We start from the raw sequence: 17,419 nt of genomic DNA on the forward strand, positions 1-17,419 counted from the left end.
TTGTGTTGTCTTTCAAGCGGGATGATTTGCCACTGTACGCTAGACCAAGTGGCAGGTTTACTCTGCTGGCTGGCACACTTTTGACACGAGAAGGCCATGAGTCTCTTCAGTCTTCAGATGCTGGCTACTCTGATTTGTATTGTTATGCCAAAAAGATATCCGATATAGATCTTGCAAGGACGCTAGCTCAGCGCCAGAAAAAAAGCAGCGGTCACAATCGTGATTGCCAAGGCCGAGAATCGAACTCGGGTCGACGCGGTTCTGTGTTTCCACAACGCGATGTACTACCACTATACTACCTTGGCAGATGTTCTTTCAACGAGCAACTCGGTATGTCAAGATTGTCCAAGAGTTCCCTTCAAGCCTTACTAAATCGGTAAGATGTAAACTGCGTAGAATATCCCTATATGTAAAACACTATATCCGTACAAGTAACCCATAATTTCCCAAGTAAACCTCAACCTGCACCCAATCGCCTTCCTTGAATCAGTGCTGGTCGTAACTGGTGTTTCGGTTGATTGTCTCGTTGCTTGTAAAGCCTTGCCTGTCAGAGATTCCTTGTGCAAGCTGTAAATGTTTAGACCATCGTTCCAATTGTCATATCCATAAAGCTAGCAACAGTTCTCTGGTAAGATGATCTTTCCAAGGCAGTCTCGCCCATGTTGGAGTAGATTCCTCCATTGGCATTATGGCTTGCTTTAGAATATTTACGGTTACATTGGGGGTTTACATCTTTGGGTCAGAAGCTGATCACACGTATTGATGATCAGATTTACCAAGTTGGGAACGCCGACTTTTGACAGCTGCAACGCAGAGGAAAGCCCCGGAATTCCTTGGCGCAATAATGCGGGGAAATGACTTCTTATCTGCTCAGCAAAAGCGTCTGATGGAAAACACTGGCTAACGAGGAAAGATAAAAGGGCTGAATTGCCAAAGTCTTCTCGCTATCCACATACCTGCGTCTTCTATATCTTTTCATTCGGTCGTCAACTTTCCATGACAATCATCTCGTTCCAAATGAGATTGCAACTCTGCTCGTAGCTTGTTGTTCACCGCAGACCAGAACAGAAATAGCTTGGCTGAATCCAGTTTTAGTCGTTCAAAGTTTGGTAAGTTGAGCATCTTGCCGCTATCAGGTCCATGGCCGGAAGATTTTTGTTCTTTGGTCGATCCATGCCATAAAGGAACGCTTTGTGACTTTCTCTGAGTCCTTATCGAAATACTCGTCTTTAAGAACCAACTACCTCGCTCCGTTCTTAACCACGAATACTTTGACAAGGACTCCGAACGAGTGATCGATCGATCATTCCTGGCTTGGGGTCGAAAGGAAAGACAAGAACCCGCGGCTATGGATTTACTACGAGAGTTCCTGCTGGTGGTCGTTTAGAACGTTCTGTTTCATCTTAGGATCTAACCCTCCTTTGCGTTTTCCGTCAACCATTAGGTCGTAATCCCATCGGTTAAGTAGGAGAGGTTAACCGTTCAGCCAACGACGGCTACATCAAACAGACCGGACACCGTATTCCGTTCCTGTTAGCTGTTCGTTGACAAAGTCGATCCAAAACCGTTGACAAAATTATGCTTGGTAGGTAAAGGTAACCATAGCTTCCGGTACCTACTCGTCCCAGTACGTTTACTGACAGTTTTCTTTTCGCTTGTCTTTTCTCTTGTTTGGCTCTTGCCCCTGAGTGTCCACGAAGGGAGCACCACTTATGGCCACTTATTTAATCGGTCCGCCTGAGCCACGACCACCAAATAACTCGACATAAGTAGGGCTCCCTTCATGTAAATTCAAGGGCAAGAGTCAAGGACGAGAGAAAGACGAACGAGACAGTAACCTGTCAATAAACGGCGACGACATCAAACAGTGCAAACGACTTGCAGTGTACGGGTGGGACGACAACAACCATCAAGGAGTTTAATCCACGGTAAACAAATAACTCGACAAAAGTGGTGCTCTCTCCGTCATGCAAATACGACAGTCGACGTTTTGGGCACACCTACACGGTGGTATGAAGGGGTCCCAGCTTACAACTCCTATGGACTTATTCACCGAACAAGCTGAGCAGTGGTTTGATCTCAATTATACTTCCATATAATGTAAGTAATAAGAGACTGTATCTTCTGTATTCTTCGGGTCTCTTCTGTCAAGTGCGTTGCACGCATCGGTTCACACATGTGTAGCCAGCATTTGGTCGATACGGGCTGTGCTAATTCTGCCCAGCAATGTGTGTAATCAGCTTCTTCTTAAACACTTGGCATATTGGACCAAATATCCGGACTGACTGGCCGTAACAAGTTTGTCCGCTGACTAAAAACAATATTGTACATTAAAGGGAAGGAACAAGCAACATAGAACAATTCCCTTTCCCCTCTCGTTCCAATTATTAGTGCCTCGTACGTACAAGTTTATACTGCCCAATGAAGCCCCAACACCGTATCACTGTTGCTTTTTCACTGCCGGGGGGCTAGCCGCACCACTGGCGGTACCCGTATTCCCACCAACGTTAGGGCCGTGCTGGTATGCGCCATGGTAACCATGAACAGGCATCACGCCACCCGGTATGACATTCGCTGCTGGTGTGTCGCCATTCCCTCGTCGTTTTCCAACCCCATGGCCAATAGCAGAGTCCCTAGCGGCGGCGGCAGCAGCAGCAGCCGCCGCAGCCTTCTCCTTCTCTTCGCCTAGTTGTCGCATCCACATTATATAATAGGTCCCTTCTCCTTTGTCTTCCAAGGCTCCGTTAATAGCTCCCGCAGCGGCTTTCGCCGCCTGTCGCCTTACAGCTTCTGCTCCGCGCTCCAGTAGGTCGGTATGGGTACCCCGTTCAACGATCTGTCCGTCTTTTAAGACCAGAATCAGATCTGCATCCACAATGGTGCTGAGTCGATGTGCAATGACCAGAGTTGTTCGATTTGTTGAAAGAGTGCGCAATGAATCCTGAATGAGTCTTTCTGTAGTGTTGTCCAGTGCTGACGTTGCCTCATCCAGTAAAATAATCGAAGGATTCTTCAAAATGGTTCGCGCGATTGCAATACGCTGCTTTTCCCCACCACTGAGCCGCAAACCACGCTCACCAACCTTTGTCTCGTACCCTGAAAGGCAAAGGAACCAACAGACCATATTAGTACCTTTTTCCTGTCGTGATATATTAAGCTTGGATTTACCATCAGGAAACGACATAATCCGGTCATGAATCTGCGCCGCCTTTGCCGCCGCTACAACTTCCTCATCGGTAGCATTGATGTTTCCGTATCGTATATTGTATCGAACCGTGTCGTTGAAGAGCACCGTATCCTAAATCAGATCTCAATAAGGGGGAGGTCATGTACATAACTGTTGCTTGGGTTCGGTACCTGAGGGACAACTCCTATGTGACTTCGCAGGGACGCCTGTTTTACGTTACGAATATCTTGCCCGTCGACCTTAATGGATCCACTTTGCAGGTCATAAAATCGGAAGAGAAGCTGTGTGCCCAAATATCAACCGTCTGTTGCGTTGAAGTAATGAAAGGCGTGCTGAACCTACCCGGAAAATGGTACTCTTCCCACCCCCTGAAGGTCCCACAAGCGCGACAGTCTTTCCAGGTGGTGCCTCGAAAGACACGCTTTTTAGTGCCGGCTGTCGTGGATCATACGCAAAAGCAACGTCCTCTATTAAATTTAAATGGTTTAGAAAAAATTTAGAAAGAGCCCTAGCAGAACGCCCACAGCAAAATACATACCGAATACGATTTTCCCTCCTTGGCGGACTGCCAAGTCCCTGGCGTTTGGTGCATCTTTAATAGATTTACCCTCTTCAAATAAATCCAACATCTTCTCCATATCAATAAAGTTCTGTTGAATGACGCGGTAGTATGTACCAAACCTGCAACGCATGGTGGATTATTCCCCGTCCCTACATGCACTCTGTCAAACATCCACGTACCAGTTCAAAGGTTGGTATAGTTGCAGCAAGTAGGTCAAAAAGGCCACAAAGTCACCAACAGTCAATTGCCCATCCGCAACCCGCTTTCCGCAGAGTAATAGTCCCGTCAACAAGCCAAGAGTAATAACCAAATTCTGCGCAGTGTTGAGGACATTCAGACTCGCGCTGCTTTTCCAGTCGGCCGCTTGAAAACGACGGATTGCCTCATCATACGCATTGACTTCCCAAGCCTCGTTGTTGTAGTACTTGACAGTTTCAAAGTTTAGCAGCGAATCGACAGCTTTGGCTCGGGAAGCACTATCAAGGTCATTCATCTCCCGACGGAACTTGGTTCGCCATTCGGTAATCCATATAGTGCAGGCGATATACAGGACCATCGTCACAAAAACGATCATGGCGATTGCCCAGTCAAACGTGATCAGAAAGACTATTACAGCAAGTCCAATGTCGACAAATACAGGTAGAATGTTAAATGCGAGGTAAGACAAGAGAGAACCGATAGATGACGTTCCGCGGTCCATGACTCGCAGTACCTCTCCTGTCTTGCGGTTTATATGGAATTGAAGGGACAGCGAATGAAGGTGCTCCAGCATTCGCACGGACACTTCCCGAGTAGTGTATTGTCCAACAGGAATCCAGAGGAAGTACTGTAGGGAGGAGAGTAAACCCACGCCACCTTGCAAAAACCGGAAGGCGGTATACAGAAGAATGGCACCCCAGCAAAAGTACGGACGCCGCTTGTTTGGATCAGTTTCCCCATTCGGCGTAAGGTCGTCAACGACTCGTTTATATTGCAGAGGCACCAGCACGTTAACGACTCGGCCCAGTGCGAGCAGAACGAAACAAAAAATCACCAGGAATTGCAAGTGCAAGGGTTTGGGCCAAAGGAAAGGCATTAACTTGCCAACCTTCCTCCAGGTGTCTTGCCAGGTTGAAGTACTCGCAGGTGTGTTTGTTGCCGGTACTGTCTGGACAGATTCGACATCGCTAGCGCGTTGATTAGGAGACATTCTGCCGACCAGGAGGGTGATAATAAGACCCAATAGCAACGCGAAGCGCATGACGAAAATGATGAAATATGTTATGTCTAGAGTTGCGTCAAGCATGGTCACTTCTATTGTGGAAATACACCAATTAGTCGACCGTACACATCTTCAGCATGTTACTTCGTCCATACCATCTAGCGGATGAGTCATAGCGACAATCCACTGGTAAAGCTGGACAGTCTCCACGATAAAGGCCAGTATCCAAAATTGTTTGACAGGCATCGGCACACGATCTCTCGGCATTTCATGCCACTCGTTTCTGTCCAGCGTCGCTGCAAAGAACACAAATGTTGACGCTATCAGCCAAGCAAACGAAGCCAGGACATCGGCGACAGTGCGCGCGGACAAATCTTGAATGATGGTGGTGGGCACTTCCGGATGGGTTGCTCGATAAAAGTCGAGACCAAGGTTGATCAAAAACGTAAGAAGGACGAGTGGTGAAATTATCCTTGCAATGATGGAACTCAAGGATCTGGTCGCGTGCGATTCGTGGCTACGTTCCGCTTGCTCCGCAGCCTAAATAAATAAGGCAGGTTACACGGCCATATATGTTGCAAGAATCTAATAAATAGGATAACATGAGCAGCGCAACCCACCTGCCCATCCTGCTGCAACAAACGCTGCCGCTCTCCTGAACTCGAACGAGCATCTCTCAATACGCCAAAGTACCAGACAGATCCAGCGACAACAATAAACGCCAACAGTATAGCCGACGTTATTGTGTCAAGCAAGCAAGGTGCAATCCTCCCGCTCAAGACGTACGGACCGGGGCAGAAAGATGTTTCCGCTGGGACAAAAGACGGCGAGAGAGGTGAGGTTTGCATTCCGGGCGATGGCGACGAACACCTGTTGACAAGTCTCGTATGTACAGTTTTGTTGGTCTACAGAAATTGAGACTAGGATTCCTAAATTTGATCAGGACAAGTAGATCAGTGATCCGGGTTGGGTTTGGCTTGTACCGTTGCTTTTCAATGTTCGTGGGAGACGTACCTCGGGTCTCCCTTTTCTGCGCGTCGTTATGCTTTTCAGAGTGCACGGTAGTCCCACACTTTCAAGTAGCGCAAGGCAACAAAGAATGCTACCAAGTGCAGCGCCGTCAATCAGCAGACAATGCCTGTCAACCGAACACGAAGCGATTTTCGACAGCAAACCAACAAAGAAAAAGGTTTCCCATTGAAAGCGGCTGCGAAAATAGTTGGGAGACAAGTCACGTTGCATTTGATGATTGGATCCACATTAATGTTCTAATAAAGGGACTTTTGATAATAAGAGTATCAGTGGATGGAGATAAGTAAAACACACAGCGGTGATGGCATGGTTTTTTTTTTTTTTTGTAACGGACACGCATGGCAGGCAAAAGATGGGTACAGGAAAGGATTCCAGTCGCAGGAAGTTGGGATGCTTTTACACTCAAGTAACGAATAACTTTTGGTTATGGAATGTATGCCTCTTGATGGGATTTCCATTTGCAACGGTTTTGGATACGTGAGTATCGCTATGGAAGGATATGCAGGTTGCGACAAGGAGTTTTCAGTGTAATCTGGGTGATTTCATTGTCTATCTCAAACAACTGCATTAGGGATTTTCATAGGTTGATAGAGCGCTGGAGCCAATAAGCGAAAACGCACTTGTTTCTTTCGCTGTCTATCCTCTACTAGATTCAAGAGCATGGCTATCATGCGCTTAGAGTTTCTATTACCTTTTGTCTGGCGTCCTTTGTTATCATCCTGATCATATCTCTGTTACGGCTGCCTCGTGTACCCAGTGCATTGTAATACTTTGTGATGGGTACAGTCGTCGCATTATCGCTAAGACGCGAAGAACACAGATGAAGAAGGCTCTTAGACAACTCTCTGAGAACCATCAGGTTGGATGGCTACAATACACATACACCTTGCTTTGGGTAAACCAACTGAATGGGCTCTTGCATTCATATAACTGGCGAGATCAAAGACATTTGCAGATTGTGATGGCCATAGGTTGACCTGGGAGCATCAGTCTTTCTCCAATTTGCTGCCGCCGTGCCCAAAACCACAATGCCTCTTGCTGTGACATAATGAGATGCATCCCTCACGATCGGGTACAAATCTCAGAATCAAAATACGACAAGCATGATAGGTTCACATGGAGTAAAGATGATTACTCGCTTATTACCAAGAGCCGATCCCAAGGGTTGTTCTGATCGTGGGGTTAGCAAAAGGAAATTAAAAATAATGTCCAAGCCTCCCCCTACAAAACACGCCGTTTGGCCGCTTTTCAAAACGGTCACGCCCTCGTCTTCCCAAAAGTATTTCTCACTCCGACATTCAAACACCGCATCTGTCAACCATGTCCAGCAAAACTCTCCTCCTCATTTCCGCTCTCGCCTTCTCAGCACCTCTTGCACATGCTCAAGGATCTTGGGCACGCAGGATCTACTACACCGACAACACCTGTAGCACCAATGTTGGCTATCAAACGCACGTCTACTCGCCGCACGCAGCCTGCCCTGCGGTGCAAACTCCTGTTCCTATCAACCAAGTGTGTGAGAATAAATCCACCAACGCAAAGGTGCCTTCCTCCGAGGGAACAGGCTGCGACGACGTAAAACAAAACTCACAAGTCAGTGATGCGCCGTACTTCCCTCCCGCCGGCCAAGGAAATAAGATCCCCAACGCGAACTATCTGACTGTGAACCAGTACAATCAAGCGAATGGATGTGCGCTAGGGAATGGGGAGGTAGTCATTACGCAAACCATGTACGCTGCAGATGGAAAATGTTACGTTATGGAACCTGGCATGTATTTCAAGGCAGCTTGTAACAGTGCCGCAGGTGTTGTCCAGTGGTGCAAGTAAGTTGATGGCCTTTGTTGGCACACTTGAATACCTGGCTTAACATATTTTCCTTCCCAATAGTGACGATCAATGTAGTGACTGCCCGTCTGCCAAGGCAGAGACATATCTCGCAAACTGTGGAGGGCCCATGATCCAGGGTCAGCCTGCAAAGAGTATTTGTGTCCTAGCTGCAGGAGCAGTGGACCAACCTCTCCCGTCAATCAACGGTACAACACTCCCCTCTGGCACGATTACACAGCCAGTGCCAGCATCGACTGCTACTGGAACCGCCACCTCCACGCCGTCTACAACCGCAAACGCGAAATCAGATGCCGGTCACTCTCTTAGAGGCGCCTTTGGTGCGATAATGATGGGCATTTTGGGCGCATTCACGTTTTAAAGGATAGATAGAACTCTCACGTCTAGTGAGTGCTTTTGTAGTTACTCGTTTAGATTCATACAATCTATGTTCCAATATAATAAGATGTCATATAGATATATATATATATATATATATATAACGATTAAGTACAATCTGGATCGTTTCCCCTATCGACCCCAATCATGGCGAATGGATGCATACAACATATCAAACGCCTCTTTCCCTTCCACAATTTCCTTTGGCCTATCCTTGCTTTCCTTCTCAAAGCCTGGATAATCTCCAAATGGCACCTCGGTCTCAAGCTCTTCCTTCAAAAACTGCATATGCCACTCATGGTACAATTGCAACGCACGGATCGGATCCCCTGCCCCAGATAGTTTTATTCTCTTCATCACTCCTGGGAAGAGAGGAGGAAAATCCGACAGGTCCTGATGAGCTGTGCCGCGAAGAACACCGAATCGGGATTTTGAGGAGCATTCGGTGTGAGAGAACATATTCGCTAGAGGATCAAGGTTGATCTTCCATTGAAAGTTTTCCGACTGAACGGATATGAAGGGTTTGTCGACATGGCGCGCATCGGACACTGCATGCATCCAAGGATCCAAGGCAATTCCACATTTGAAGGGATTGCTAGGATCTTGAAGAGCCGTCAGACAGGTTGCACCCTTGAATATCACGGAGCCGTTAGTTGTGGTCTAAAGCTGTACCCGAGCACTTGTCTCTTACCCCAAAGGAGTGTCCCGACATCACCCAATTGTCAAAATCAAATCGTCCTGTGAACTGTCCCTCAAATCCCGCTGTCCGCTTCGTTCCCATCAAATTCTCAATAGCCGCACCGGCGTCCAAGTCCCTCAACAGTTGCATGACCTCCTTCACTTCTCCGGCCTTAAACTCCACCTGACTTCGTCTGAAGCGTAACAGGTACTCGTCTACCGTCTCTCCTGGCTTCCGATCGTCATTATTGGGGTTTCTGTAGCGTATCTTCTCTTTATACGCGTTTCGGGATGCGACCGCCGCAGACCCATCACGGTGCTCAATCGCCGCAACAATGAAGCCCTGGGAAGCAATATTACCGCAAAAGGTAGAATATGTTGTTCGCATGCCGCCCAGGCCGTGAGAGAAGATCATACACGGAAGTCGAGTGGGCAATGGCGGGGAGGTGTCATCGCCCTTACCAGCATGCCGCAAAGGAGCATTTAGATACCCCGGTGTTTTGACGCCCGCCAACAAAGGATAAATAAAAGCCAACGCAAGTATTGTAGGGAGTTTTGAAAAGCTTCCGTAACCGACCGAGTACATCGTTCCCTTTGGCAACCACTTGGCCCGGCTATGCGCTTTTGTTGCTGCCAATGTGGTCGGATAATATAATCGGATAAGCACTCCTTTCGTATTCTTGGCAGAATTCGGCGGGGTTTCAATGTCGTGCACGCCAACTGGGTATGGACCCAAGTAGTCCGGCAAGTGAGGAAATAACCGCTTGAACCATGGACGCTGCGCAACTATAGTCTCCTTTGAAGTCAGGGACTGGCCGGACCCCGAAGTGATGGAGTTGCTGAGTGTGTTATTGAGTGTGCTTGAAGCACTGCTGGAAGTGGCATCTCCAGAAGGTTGAGACTCTTCGATGAGCTTCACTTCAGACATAGTGTGTGACGATATAACAAGAGATCTAGAAAATACAAAGGATGCTTTTTGAAAACAAAGATGCTTATGCCTATTAAAAACAGAAAATGCTCTGGCGGATGCAACACTCATGCGGATGAGATGAAAGTCAACCCCATTCCTGGGGGGCAGAAACAACGTCCAGAGCGGAGATTCCAGTGGTGGTTTGACATCACAGTCCGGTTAAATTACTACTCCGCTTATTGGTTTGTGTGGATGGAATGTGCATTGGATCTCTCATCTGGCGCCACGATTGAGTGCACACGCTTGATCGTTTTCCTGCCACCATCTGTTTTTGAACAATGTCATCCAACACCTGCAACCGGTTGTTGCAAAAGTATTCTGACCGCTATAAGGATGCAGTCAATCATGTCTTTCTAAAGCGGGTGGTATGTGGGACCTCTTGGCATGTATTGAAAACTCAGGTATTGACTTACGCCCCAAATAATATATCCTTGCTTGCATCAAAGGCAGACAGCACAGCAGACGAGGCATTTGAAAAATGGCTCATTCAGGACTTTCATTTTGTTGTCGCATACTTGAAGTTTTTGAGTATTGTCCTAAGTCGCGTCCCATCTGACGCATCACCCGAAACCGCCGAGGTACGGCGACAGCATCTCCAGTTCGTACTGCAGCGGCGACGGGCTAACGTTCACCGAACATGAAGGGACTGACTAAAGGGTTTCTCTCGGCACTCGGGGAAATTAGCAAGGAAGCCTTGTTCTTTAGAGATCAGGCGTCATCAATGAACATCAAACTCGGATACACTGACGACTCACTCGGTGAAACTTTCAGAAAATACATTGACTACCTCATCAAGGTTGCCAATGAATCATCGTTTCCGGAAGTCTTGATTACATTGTGGGCAGTTGAGAAAGTCTCTGTCAAATCGTGTTGGTTTTCGAGTGATCTAAGTTCTGGTGCATTTTAACCTGTGACCAATCCTGTAGGTATACCTTGACTCATGGTCCTATGCGGCGGAACTGGTGCCCTTGAATCGACCTAATAAGTACGATAGGTTTATAAAGCACTGGGCAAACGCTGATTTTGCAAAGTTTGTCGGGTGGCTTGAGACAATTGCCAATGATGCGACCCCCGAGATCACCCCCGAGATTGAAGACGCTTTTAGAACCGTGGTTGAGGTGGGTTGCAGTTCATCCTTGGAGAAAATGACGATTGCCTAATTTCGAGGTAATAATTATTTGCTTTTCCCTGTGCAGTTTGAGGTGCAATGTTGGGATACCGCCTTGGGCACAAAGGACATGGCTTCCAGATAGACAATTCTTCGATACCATAGGCAGATAGTTATTAGCATTAGCATCCGTGAAACCGCTCAAAGTACTGTTTCAATCAGGTTATAGCATCGTATTTTAGTTTACCTCAGCTGTCAAACGACGCGTGACTCAACTCTTGATGCACCTTGACGTTTTATAAACTGCCCATTTTCCCTACTTTCCCTTCCCTTTCGGCTTGGGCATTCACTCAATCACACACATCTGTGAATGAGCTGGTTATCTACTCTCCGTCGCTTCCCGGGTCATCTGACCGACCGGCTTATCCTCACACGCTCGCTACACTCACTAGAGATCGCCATGCCGTCAGCGACGTCAAAACAGAGTACGCTCCCCAGTGGCTGGCTCCTGTCACCTCGGAAGGTGCGACGAACATCTCCTCCTCCTAGTAGACAGCAGACGAGTTCAAAATCGACTGCAGCAGCACTGTCTACAGTGTTACCACCTTCCGCTATCAAATCTGTCAGGAAGGGAACAAAGAAAGATGCAAAGACCCCTACGCCCCACAAGAAGCACACTCCGCTGATACCGATCGACCCCTCAAAAAAGAACTATAATAAAAGGATTACGGATATACTAAGTGGTTTGTATTCTCCCCTTCAGAGTCTAGATACAATCCAATCAACAATCAGTGACATTCTTTTTCAGAACTGAGCAAAACCGAGAAGAACATCGGTAATCCATGGAAATCCCAGGCCTATTCAAAAGCCATTTTATCCATTTCTGCATATCCCAAGCCCCTAGTATCTGGAAAAGAGGCTCAGGGTCTTCCGGGGGTTGGGGAGTCCATAGCAAAGCTGGTCCAGGAAATCATTGAGACAGTCAGTATTCTTTATGGTCTTTGAATCTTGGTTATGTGGGCTAACTTTGGAGCTCAGGGGACATCAGAGAGGGTGCAAAATGAAGCCAACGACCAGCGATTGCAAACGATCAATACGCTGATGAGAGTTAGCGGGATTGGGTAAGATCGGAGTGATCCAGGTGTTTTTCGACCAGGAGTCCCTTTCCTGACAAGGGTGATCCGCCATTCACGATTAGGCCATCAGCAGCTGCAAAGTTTTATGATGAGCTCGGAGTTCGGTCCATCTCCGATCTTCTGCACCGTCCGCTCACACGTCATCAGAAGATCGGAATGAAATACTTTAACGAGTTTGAAAAGCGGATTCCCCGAGCTGAAATGGATAGATGGCAGGTAGACTCCATTCAAATCTCCAAAACGTTCTGCAAGTGACCACTCATCGACATATACTTTGCAGGCCATCATCAAAGATGTGCTCGAGGATATCGACGACCGGTTTGTGGTCACCATCGCAGGAAGTTATCGAAGAGGACAAGAGACTTGTGGCGATATTGATGTGTTGTTGACACATCCAGAGTTTACTACAAGCTCCTCATCCAACGAAGCATCCAACAGCAATCACAATGTTCTTCTGCAGCTTGTTATATCGCGATTACATGAGAAGGGATATTTGACTGATGACATCTCCCTCGGTGACGTGAAGTACATGGTGAGGCGCCCACGCTCAGCATGCGCTTTGAAAAATCATGTGCTGAATTCGTCACTTCATGCTACCTAGGGAGTATGCAAGCTCCCAGACGTCCCAAATACAGAGCCGCACATTCACCGTCGTATTGATATTCGCCTTAGCCCTATTGACATGTACTGGCCCGCAGTGTTCCACTCGACTGGCTCGGATCAGTTCAATCGATGGATAAGGGCGCTCGCCATTGAACAGGGGTATACGTTGAGTGAATATTCTCTGAGAACAAAGGATAAGAAAACAGGTACGATCAAAAGCCAGGTTTGTTTTTGATGGTATGTAGCATCTATAAACTCTTAGTCGTCCATCAGGCGCTGTCGGACCCCCGGTGCGCATCTCATCGGAGGAAGATATCTTTCGACTATTGGGTGTGGAATGGAGAGCTCCAGAGCAGAGGGACTGGTAATTAGGTTATCCCCCCAAGTATTACATTGTTGTCCATAGGTTTGCTGTCGTATAGGTTACAGGGAGCATCCACATAGCTTTGCAAATGTATTTTGGATTCATGCTAAAGATATAAAACTGTACATCACGCACACTGCGTTCGTCTAAAAAAGTGTCTACGATCATCTGTAGGGGAGCGGAGCTGTCAGGTTCGTGAAAGGCGAAAAATCGAATGGATTCCACCTACCCTTGGGCTCCAGCACTACCCCCTTTTCCCGCTTTATTTTTCCCTCGACTCCGTCCCTTGCTGTCCTCTCCCTCCGCCTTGACCTCCGTAGCAGTCTCTGACGGGTCTGGCAGGCCTTCGACCAGATCTCTCAAAAAGTCAAACTTTTCGACGTCCATGATGGTTCGCTTCCTGCAACCTCAGATTAGTAAACCAACTTTACTAAGTTCGTTAAGCATCGCCATGAAGCTTACAAATGCACTGTTGTCAATTTCTTCGCCGACCTCCCGCGCGCTTCCTTACATGCCTCGTCGATAAGTGATTGCATAAACAGTTCGAGAGCTTTTGATATGAGAATAGGTGTCGCTTGTGCAACTTTTCCCACTTCTTCATCTAGTCGCATGATTTTCTTGATGCGGGCCTGTTTTGGTCACGATTCAATAGGTGACATGCACGGACACTCCGCAATGGATAACTTACCACAGGGAATTTCGTCTTGTAGCGCTTTTGCATGTTGGCGCAGTCTGATTTCGGATTCCGTTAAAGTCAATGTGCAGAATGTCGTGGACACGTAGGATGCGGGAAGACAGCAGCAGAGAAAAGTAGGGCAATGTGTCGGCGATCTGGGAATGTTGCTGAACGAGCTGAGCTTAAAAGAGAGCATCCTGGACAGCAGTAGCTAAGCGGAATTGAGATCATGTGACCGTCATAACGGGGTGGCATCATTGGAAGATAAACAAATGACTATGAAAATAAACAAAGCAGCCGCTTGTGCCGTTCGATAAGAATTTTGTGAAGTTTGTTAGAACGACTCTCAAAGGTCTCTTTAGCGATTTTTGAATCAGACATTTTGCGGGTTTTGACGGTGGGAGAATTCTGGCATTTTGGGCTGCAAGCACTAACCGAGCAGTTTGCAGGTACGAGAAGCGATCGGCCTGAAAGGGTTTGCTTGGTCAGCCCTTAGTCACGAAATCACGTGCTATTGCCAGCCCTTTGCGCAGCACCGCGTTCAGCGTAGACGGTTGAAATTCAGTGAGATGACAGCGTCAGATTTCTGGAATACAGTAAAAGAGAGTGGTGAGTTTCTTGAGAGAAGGGCATTTGTGAAGTTTCCGCGCATACACTGTGGATTTTAAAGTGACATTTCTCTTGGTCGCTCCAGATTTAACTGTTGTCGAGCGCGTTATCCATTTGGCTTCCTCCCGACTCGGTGGTTATACACCGTCACCCAAAAACAAGCATGGGTCAAAAAGACGCTCACATTCTGACACCGGACCTGCCGAGTTGCTATGCGTATTGCGGGCCTTTGCGGCCACTCTCCCAGCAAGTGCTGAACCGCGGGCTATGGCTGAAAGAGAAAAGTTTCGACAGCTATTGCTTCATATGGATAGGGAATGGCCTGGCATGTCTTGGAAAAAGAAGCTGCAAAGTTTGAAGCAGGTCGGAGGAAGAATTGGAGAGTCGTGCAATATTTCAACAAGCTAACGGAGTGCCAATGATTATCAGAAAGTGCATCAAAATAACCCAACATCGATACGACAATCTCAACGGCGTGAACCTCAAGAGGACAGTTTCCAGCCACCAGGTCCAGGAAACTCATCGCATAGCGCACCGGGGACTTCAACACTGGACATGTCATCAATCACCTACTGCCCACATCATTCACAAACGTTTCTACATCAGTTTCATAGCAGTTCTTTGCACAATACCGCATCAACCGTACTCCCTACACATAACGGCGAAAGCACTGATGCAACACTTTGTCCCGTGAGCGCTAGCATTAATATGAGCTCCATACTCCCAGACTCGGGCGTGCGGGAGACGATTTTGGATCATTCGTTGCAAAGCATCGCGGCGAATGTACCCATAGAAACAGCTGAAGATGAAAAAGGTGCGCAAAAGTGATCTATGGAATCACTGACTCGAATTAACCGAAACTATTTTATATCGAAGCTATCAAGGCCACACGAATCATGATGGTACGCGCGTTTTACGCTTGGCATGGGTAAGCGGGGTAATCTTCTTGTCTTCTCAAAATATATGGAAAGTGTTTACCAGAGTTTTGCGACAGGTACGCTAAAGCCGTGAAATCACGCAAAACACGACTAGTCACACAATGGATGGTGGCCCTCCGGTCATGGCAAACCCATACATGCAAGCGATATTTTCGCAGGTGGCTTCAAGTGACTAGACAATGTCAGGTACGCGATACGCAATCAAACCTTTTAGTAAACTGATCCTAACTTTTTTTTTATGGGTTCCTCAGCACGCTCGAAATGTCAGATTGGCCCAAACTGCGCTACATAACCTTCAAATGAACGTTACTCGTGTGCAATCGTCGATTCAAGAATTCCAAACACGCACCTTGATTCGTCGGACGTTTTTGAGATGGTTTCACCATGCAGAGCATTCGTATGCAAAGCGGCGGAGGATTGCAGTTGCAGAGTCGGTGGTCACAAGAAGAAGGTGTCGTAGTTTGCAGACAGAGGCTTTCCGGGTAAGTCTCCTTGTGGTACTGCTATCGTGTCTGCCATGTCCTTGATTGTTGCCAGGCATGGCTTGGGGCCTATAGGTATAGGGTCATCCTGGCCTCACACGCACGGTGGCTTGAAAGCAGATATGTAAATACATTACTGCAAACAGCGTGGACGAGCTGGCGACGTGCACTCGAGGATGGTATGGGGTCCCACATGTGATGTTCCTTTCATCACCTTTTCTCATGTCATCTTTCCTTTGGATTTGTAGCACACAGGCTACAACGCTTTGATGCCAGGCATAAGCTGCGTAAACTTTCAGACTGTTTTTCAAAATGGAGAGTTGGGTGGGTACACTGAAATGCTTTAACGTCTTCTTTGACCGCGTAATGATGTCGTACTGGTCAGATGCACGACGGCACGATACAGTAAACTGGCATTCAAAGCCGTCCAACATCGACATGATTCTGGGATCATGTCACGTTTCTTTGATCACTGGCTGCAACGGTATGTATTGTGGCGCACTCTGTGGTATTTCGAAATGTATTAAAGCTGTTCCCAGGACAAGAGATCGAGCGGCGTATCGTCAACTTATTGAAACGTCTCTTTGGTGGCACCGACAATCGTCCATGAAGAGGGTTCTTAGCTGGTGGAAGCGGTATTGGTCCTTGCGCGAGATGGCGCGAGTTGTGTCGGGGCGGCGTAGGCTGGCGACGGTACGATGGGTATGGAATTCTTGGACACGACATCGGTAAGCAATTTTAATTGAACATGACCAGTGCGTTATGCAAGGCGATAACTCAAGGAAACTGTAGGAGAGATCAGTTGGAGGTGAAGGAGAATGCCTTTTCAGTGGCAGTAAAACGTCCATTTCGTAGATGGAGAACGTTGACGCGGCGAATGAAGGTTGTTTGCAGGTTGTGAATGTTTGACTTGTTGGCCCTAACTTGATACAATTAGTTTATTTCGATTAGGTCCTCAAAAAGACTTGTAGATTGTATATCGAGTTACGAGATAAGCGGAAACGGGGTCGCGTTTTCACTTTATGGAAAGACATGGCGGATAGGAACAAGGTTTTTTGATTGTCTGCGTTGCGGTTGCTTTGGGTTTTATCATGTCATGCTAACCAATGCACAAGGTTGTCCGACAGGCAACAATAATGTTTTCTGAACGGAAACGGCATCATCTTTTGCAAGACACATGGCGGAAATGGCGACGAGCAAATGAGGTTCAACAGGTATGTATCCATTCATTTTATCCCTATCCCAGAAGAGGAAGCTGACAAAGAGTGTCCGACACGCAGGCCATCGGGACCAAAATATTTGCATTAGAAACACGGCTGAAATGCTACGTGCAAGAAAAATACTTTTGTTCATGGCACTTGCATTGGGTGCTTCGTAAGCAGATTGCCAGATACCGGCGGATGTTGTTGGTCAAGGTTATTAGGATATGGGTGCAGAGGTTTCGTCATGTTCGAGATGACCTTCCAGGTAGGTGCTTCAAGAGCGTCGATGTGAATCTTTGTGATGTTCATATCCTGGTTTGTTTTCGGTTTTACCAAAAAGCATTAGCAGACGCGTTTAGAAACCAGTTAAACAAGACCGTGCACCGGCGTCTGTTTTTCACTTTTTGGCGCACCGCGGTTCAACGACGGGTACAGATAGGCATTAACG

At 47.3% G+C, this 17,419-nt stretch overlaps 7 protein-coding genes and 1 non-coding gene across 8 annotated transcripts; 4 read left to right on the forward strand and 4 right to left on the reverse strand.

Annotated features, from left to right (window-relative positions):
- Positions 1 to 224: 224 nt before the first annotated feature.
- SPPG_10188 lies at positions 225 to 305 on the reverse strand. The gene has a single exon. It is a non-coding gene; the product is annotated as a tRNA-His (tRNA).
- A 1,922-nt stretch (positions 306 to 2,227) lies between these two features.
- SPPG_08042 (uncharacterized protein) lies at positions 2,228 to 6,142 on the reverse strand. Its single transcript, XM_016756194.1, has 9 exons — positions 5,965 to 6,142; positions 5,571 to 5,879; positions 5,106 to 5,490; positions 3,929 to 5,042; positions 3,726 to 3,868; positions 3,530 to 3,654; positions 3,358 to 3,468; positions 3,169 to 3,298; positions 2,228 to 3,096 (listed from the first exon to the last, which is right to left on the reverse strand). The coding sequence occupies exons 2-9, from the start codon at positions 5,796 to 5,798 to the stop codon at positions 2,441 to 2,443; spliced, it is 2,892 nt and encodes a 963-aa protein (XP_016604490.1). The 5' UTR covers positions 5,799 to 5,879; positions 5,965 to 6,142; the 3' UTR covers positions 2,228 to 2,440.
- Positions 6,143 to 7,221: 1,079 nt separating this feature from the next.
- Positions 7,222 to 8,322, forward strand: SPPG_08043 (uncharacterized protein). Its single transcript, XM_016756195.1, has 2 exons — positions 7,222 to 7,805; positions 7,870 to 8,322. The coding sequence occupies exons 1-2, from the start codon at positions 7,303 to 7,305 to the stop codon at positions 8,186 to 8,188; spliced, it is 822 nt and encodes a 273-aa protein (XP_016604491.1). The 5' UTR covers positions 7,222 to 7,302; the 3' UTR covers positions 8,189 to 8,322.
- SPPG_08044 (uncharacterized protein) lies at positions 8,224 to 9,978 on the reverse strand. The gene is made up of 2 exons (XM_016756196.1): positions 8,897 to 9,978; positions 8,224 to 8,835 (listed from the first exon to the last, which is right to left on the reverse strand). The coding sequence occupies exons 1-2, from the start codon at positions 9,920 to 9,922 to the stop codon at positions 8,338 to 8,340; spliced, it is 1,524 nt and encodes a 507-aa protein (XP_016604492.1). The 5' UTR covers positions 9,923 to 9,978; the 3' UTR covers positions 8,224 to 8,337.
- Positions 9,979 to 10,131: 153 nt separating this feature from the next.
- Positions 10,132 to 11,106, forward strand: SPPG_08045 (uncharacterized protein; the record flags this gene model as incomplete). The annotated part of the gene is made up of 5 exons (XM_016756197.1): positions 10,132 to 10,218; positions 10,300 to 10,431; positions 10,497 to 10,706; positions 10,780 to 10,971; positions 11,050 to 11,106. The coding sequence occupies 5 exons, from the start codon at positions 10,132 to 10,134 to the stop codon at positions 11,104 to 11,106; spliced, it is 678 nt and encodes a 225-aa protein (XP_016604493.1).
- A 225-nt stretch (positions 11,107 to 11,331) lies between these two features.
- On the forward strand, positions 11,332 to 13,068 carry SPPG_08046 (uncharacterized protein; the record flags this gene model as incomplete). Its single annotated transcript, XM_016756198.1, has 7 exons — positions 11,332 to 11,704; positions 11,770 to 11,942; positions 12,000 to 12,082; positions 12,160 to 12,313; positions 12,378 to 12,629; positions 12,699 to 12,906; positions 12,974 to 13,068. 7 exons carry the CDS (start codon positions 11,332 to 11,334, stop codon positions 13,066 to 13,068), a joined length of 1,338 nt encoding a protein of 445 aa, XP_016604494.1.
- A 57-nt stretch (positions 13,069 to 13,125) lies between these two features.
- SPPG_08047 (negative cofactor 2 transcription regulator complex subunit BUR6) lies at positions 13,126 to 13,923 on the reverse strand. Its single transcript, XM_016756199.1, has 4 exons — positions 13,753 to 13,923; positions 13,527 to 13,693; positions 13,294 to 13,464; positions 13,126 to 13,232 (listed from the first exon to the last, which is right to left on the reverse strand). Exons 1-4 carry the CDS (start codon positions 13,783 to 13,785, stop codon positions 13,229 to 13,231), a joined length of 375 nt encoding a protein of 124 aa, XP_016604495.1. The 5' UTR covers positions 13,786 to 13,923; the 3' UTR covers positions 13,126 to 13,228.
- A 376-nt stretch (positions 13,924 to 14,299) lies between these two features.
- On the forward strand, positions 14,300 to 17,147 carry SPPG_08048 (uncharacterized protein; the record flags this gene model as incomplete). The annotated part of the gene is made up of 14 exons (XM_016756200.1): positions 14,300 to 14,349; positions 14,435 to 14,712; positions 14,779 to 15,163; positions 15,226 to 15,277; positions 15,344 to 15,473; positions 15,539 to 15,769; positions 15,825 to 15,948; positions 16,018 to 16,093; positions 16,155 to 16,253; positions 16,309 to 16,497; positions 16,562 to 16,652; positions 16,721 to 16,819; positions 16,885 to 16,983; positions 17,016 to 17,147. The coding sequence occupies exons 1-14, from the start codon at positions 14,310 to 14,312 to the stop codon at positions 17,145 to 17,147; spliced, it is 2,025 nt and encodes a 674-aa protein (XP_016604496.1). The 5' UTR covers positions 14,300 to 14,309.
- Positions 17,148 to 17,419: the final 272 nt, after the last annotated feature.

The sequence above is a fragment of the Spizellomyces punctatus genome (assembly GCF_000182565.1).
Source record: "Spizellomyces punctatus DAOM BR117 chromosome Unknown supercont1.19, whole genome shotgun sequence".
Classification (NCBI taxonomy): Eukaryota; Fungi; Chytridiomycota; class Chytridiomycetes; order Spizellomycetales; family Spizellomycetaceae; genus Spizellomyces; species Spizellomyces punctatus.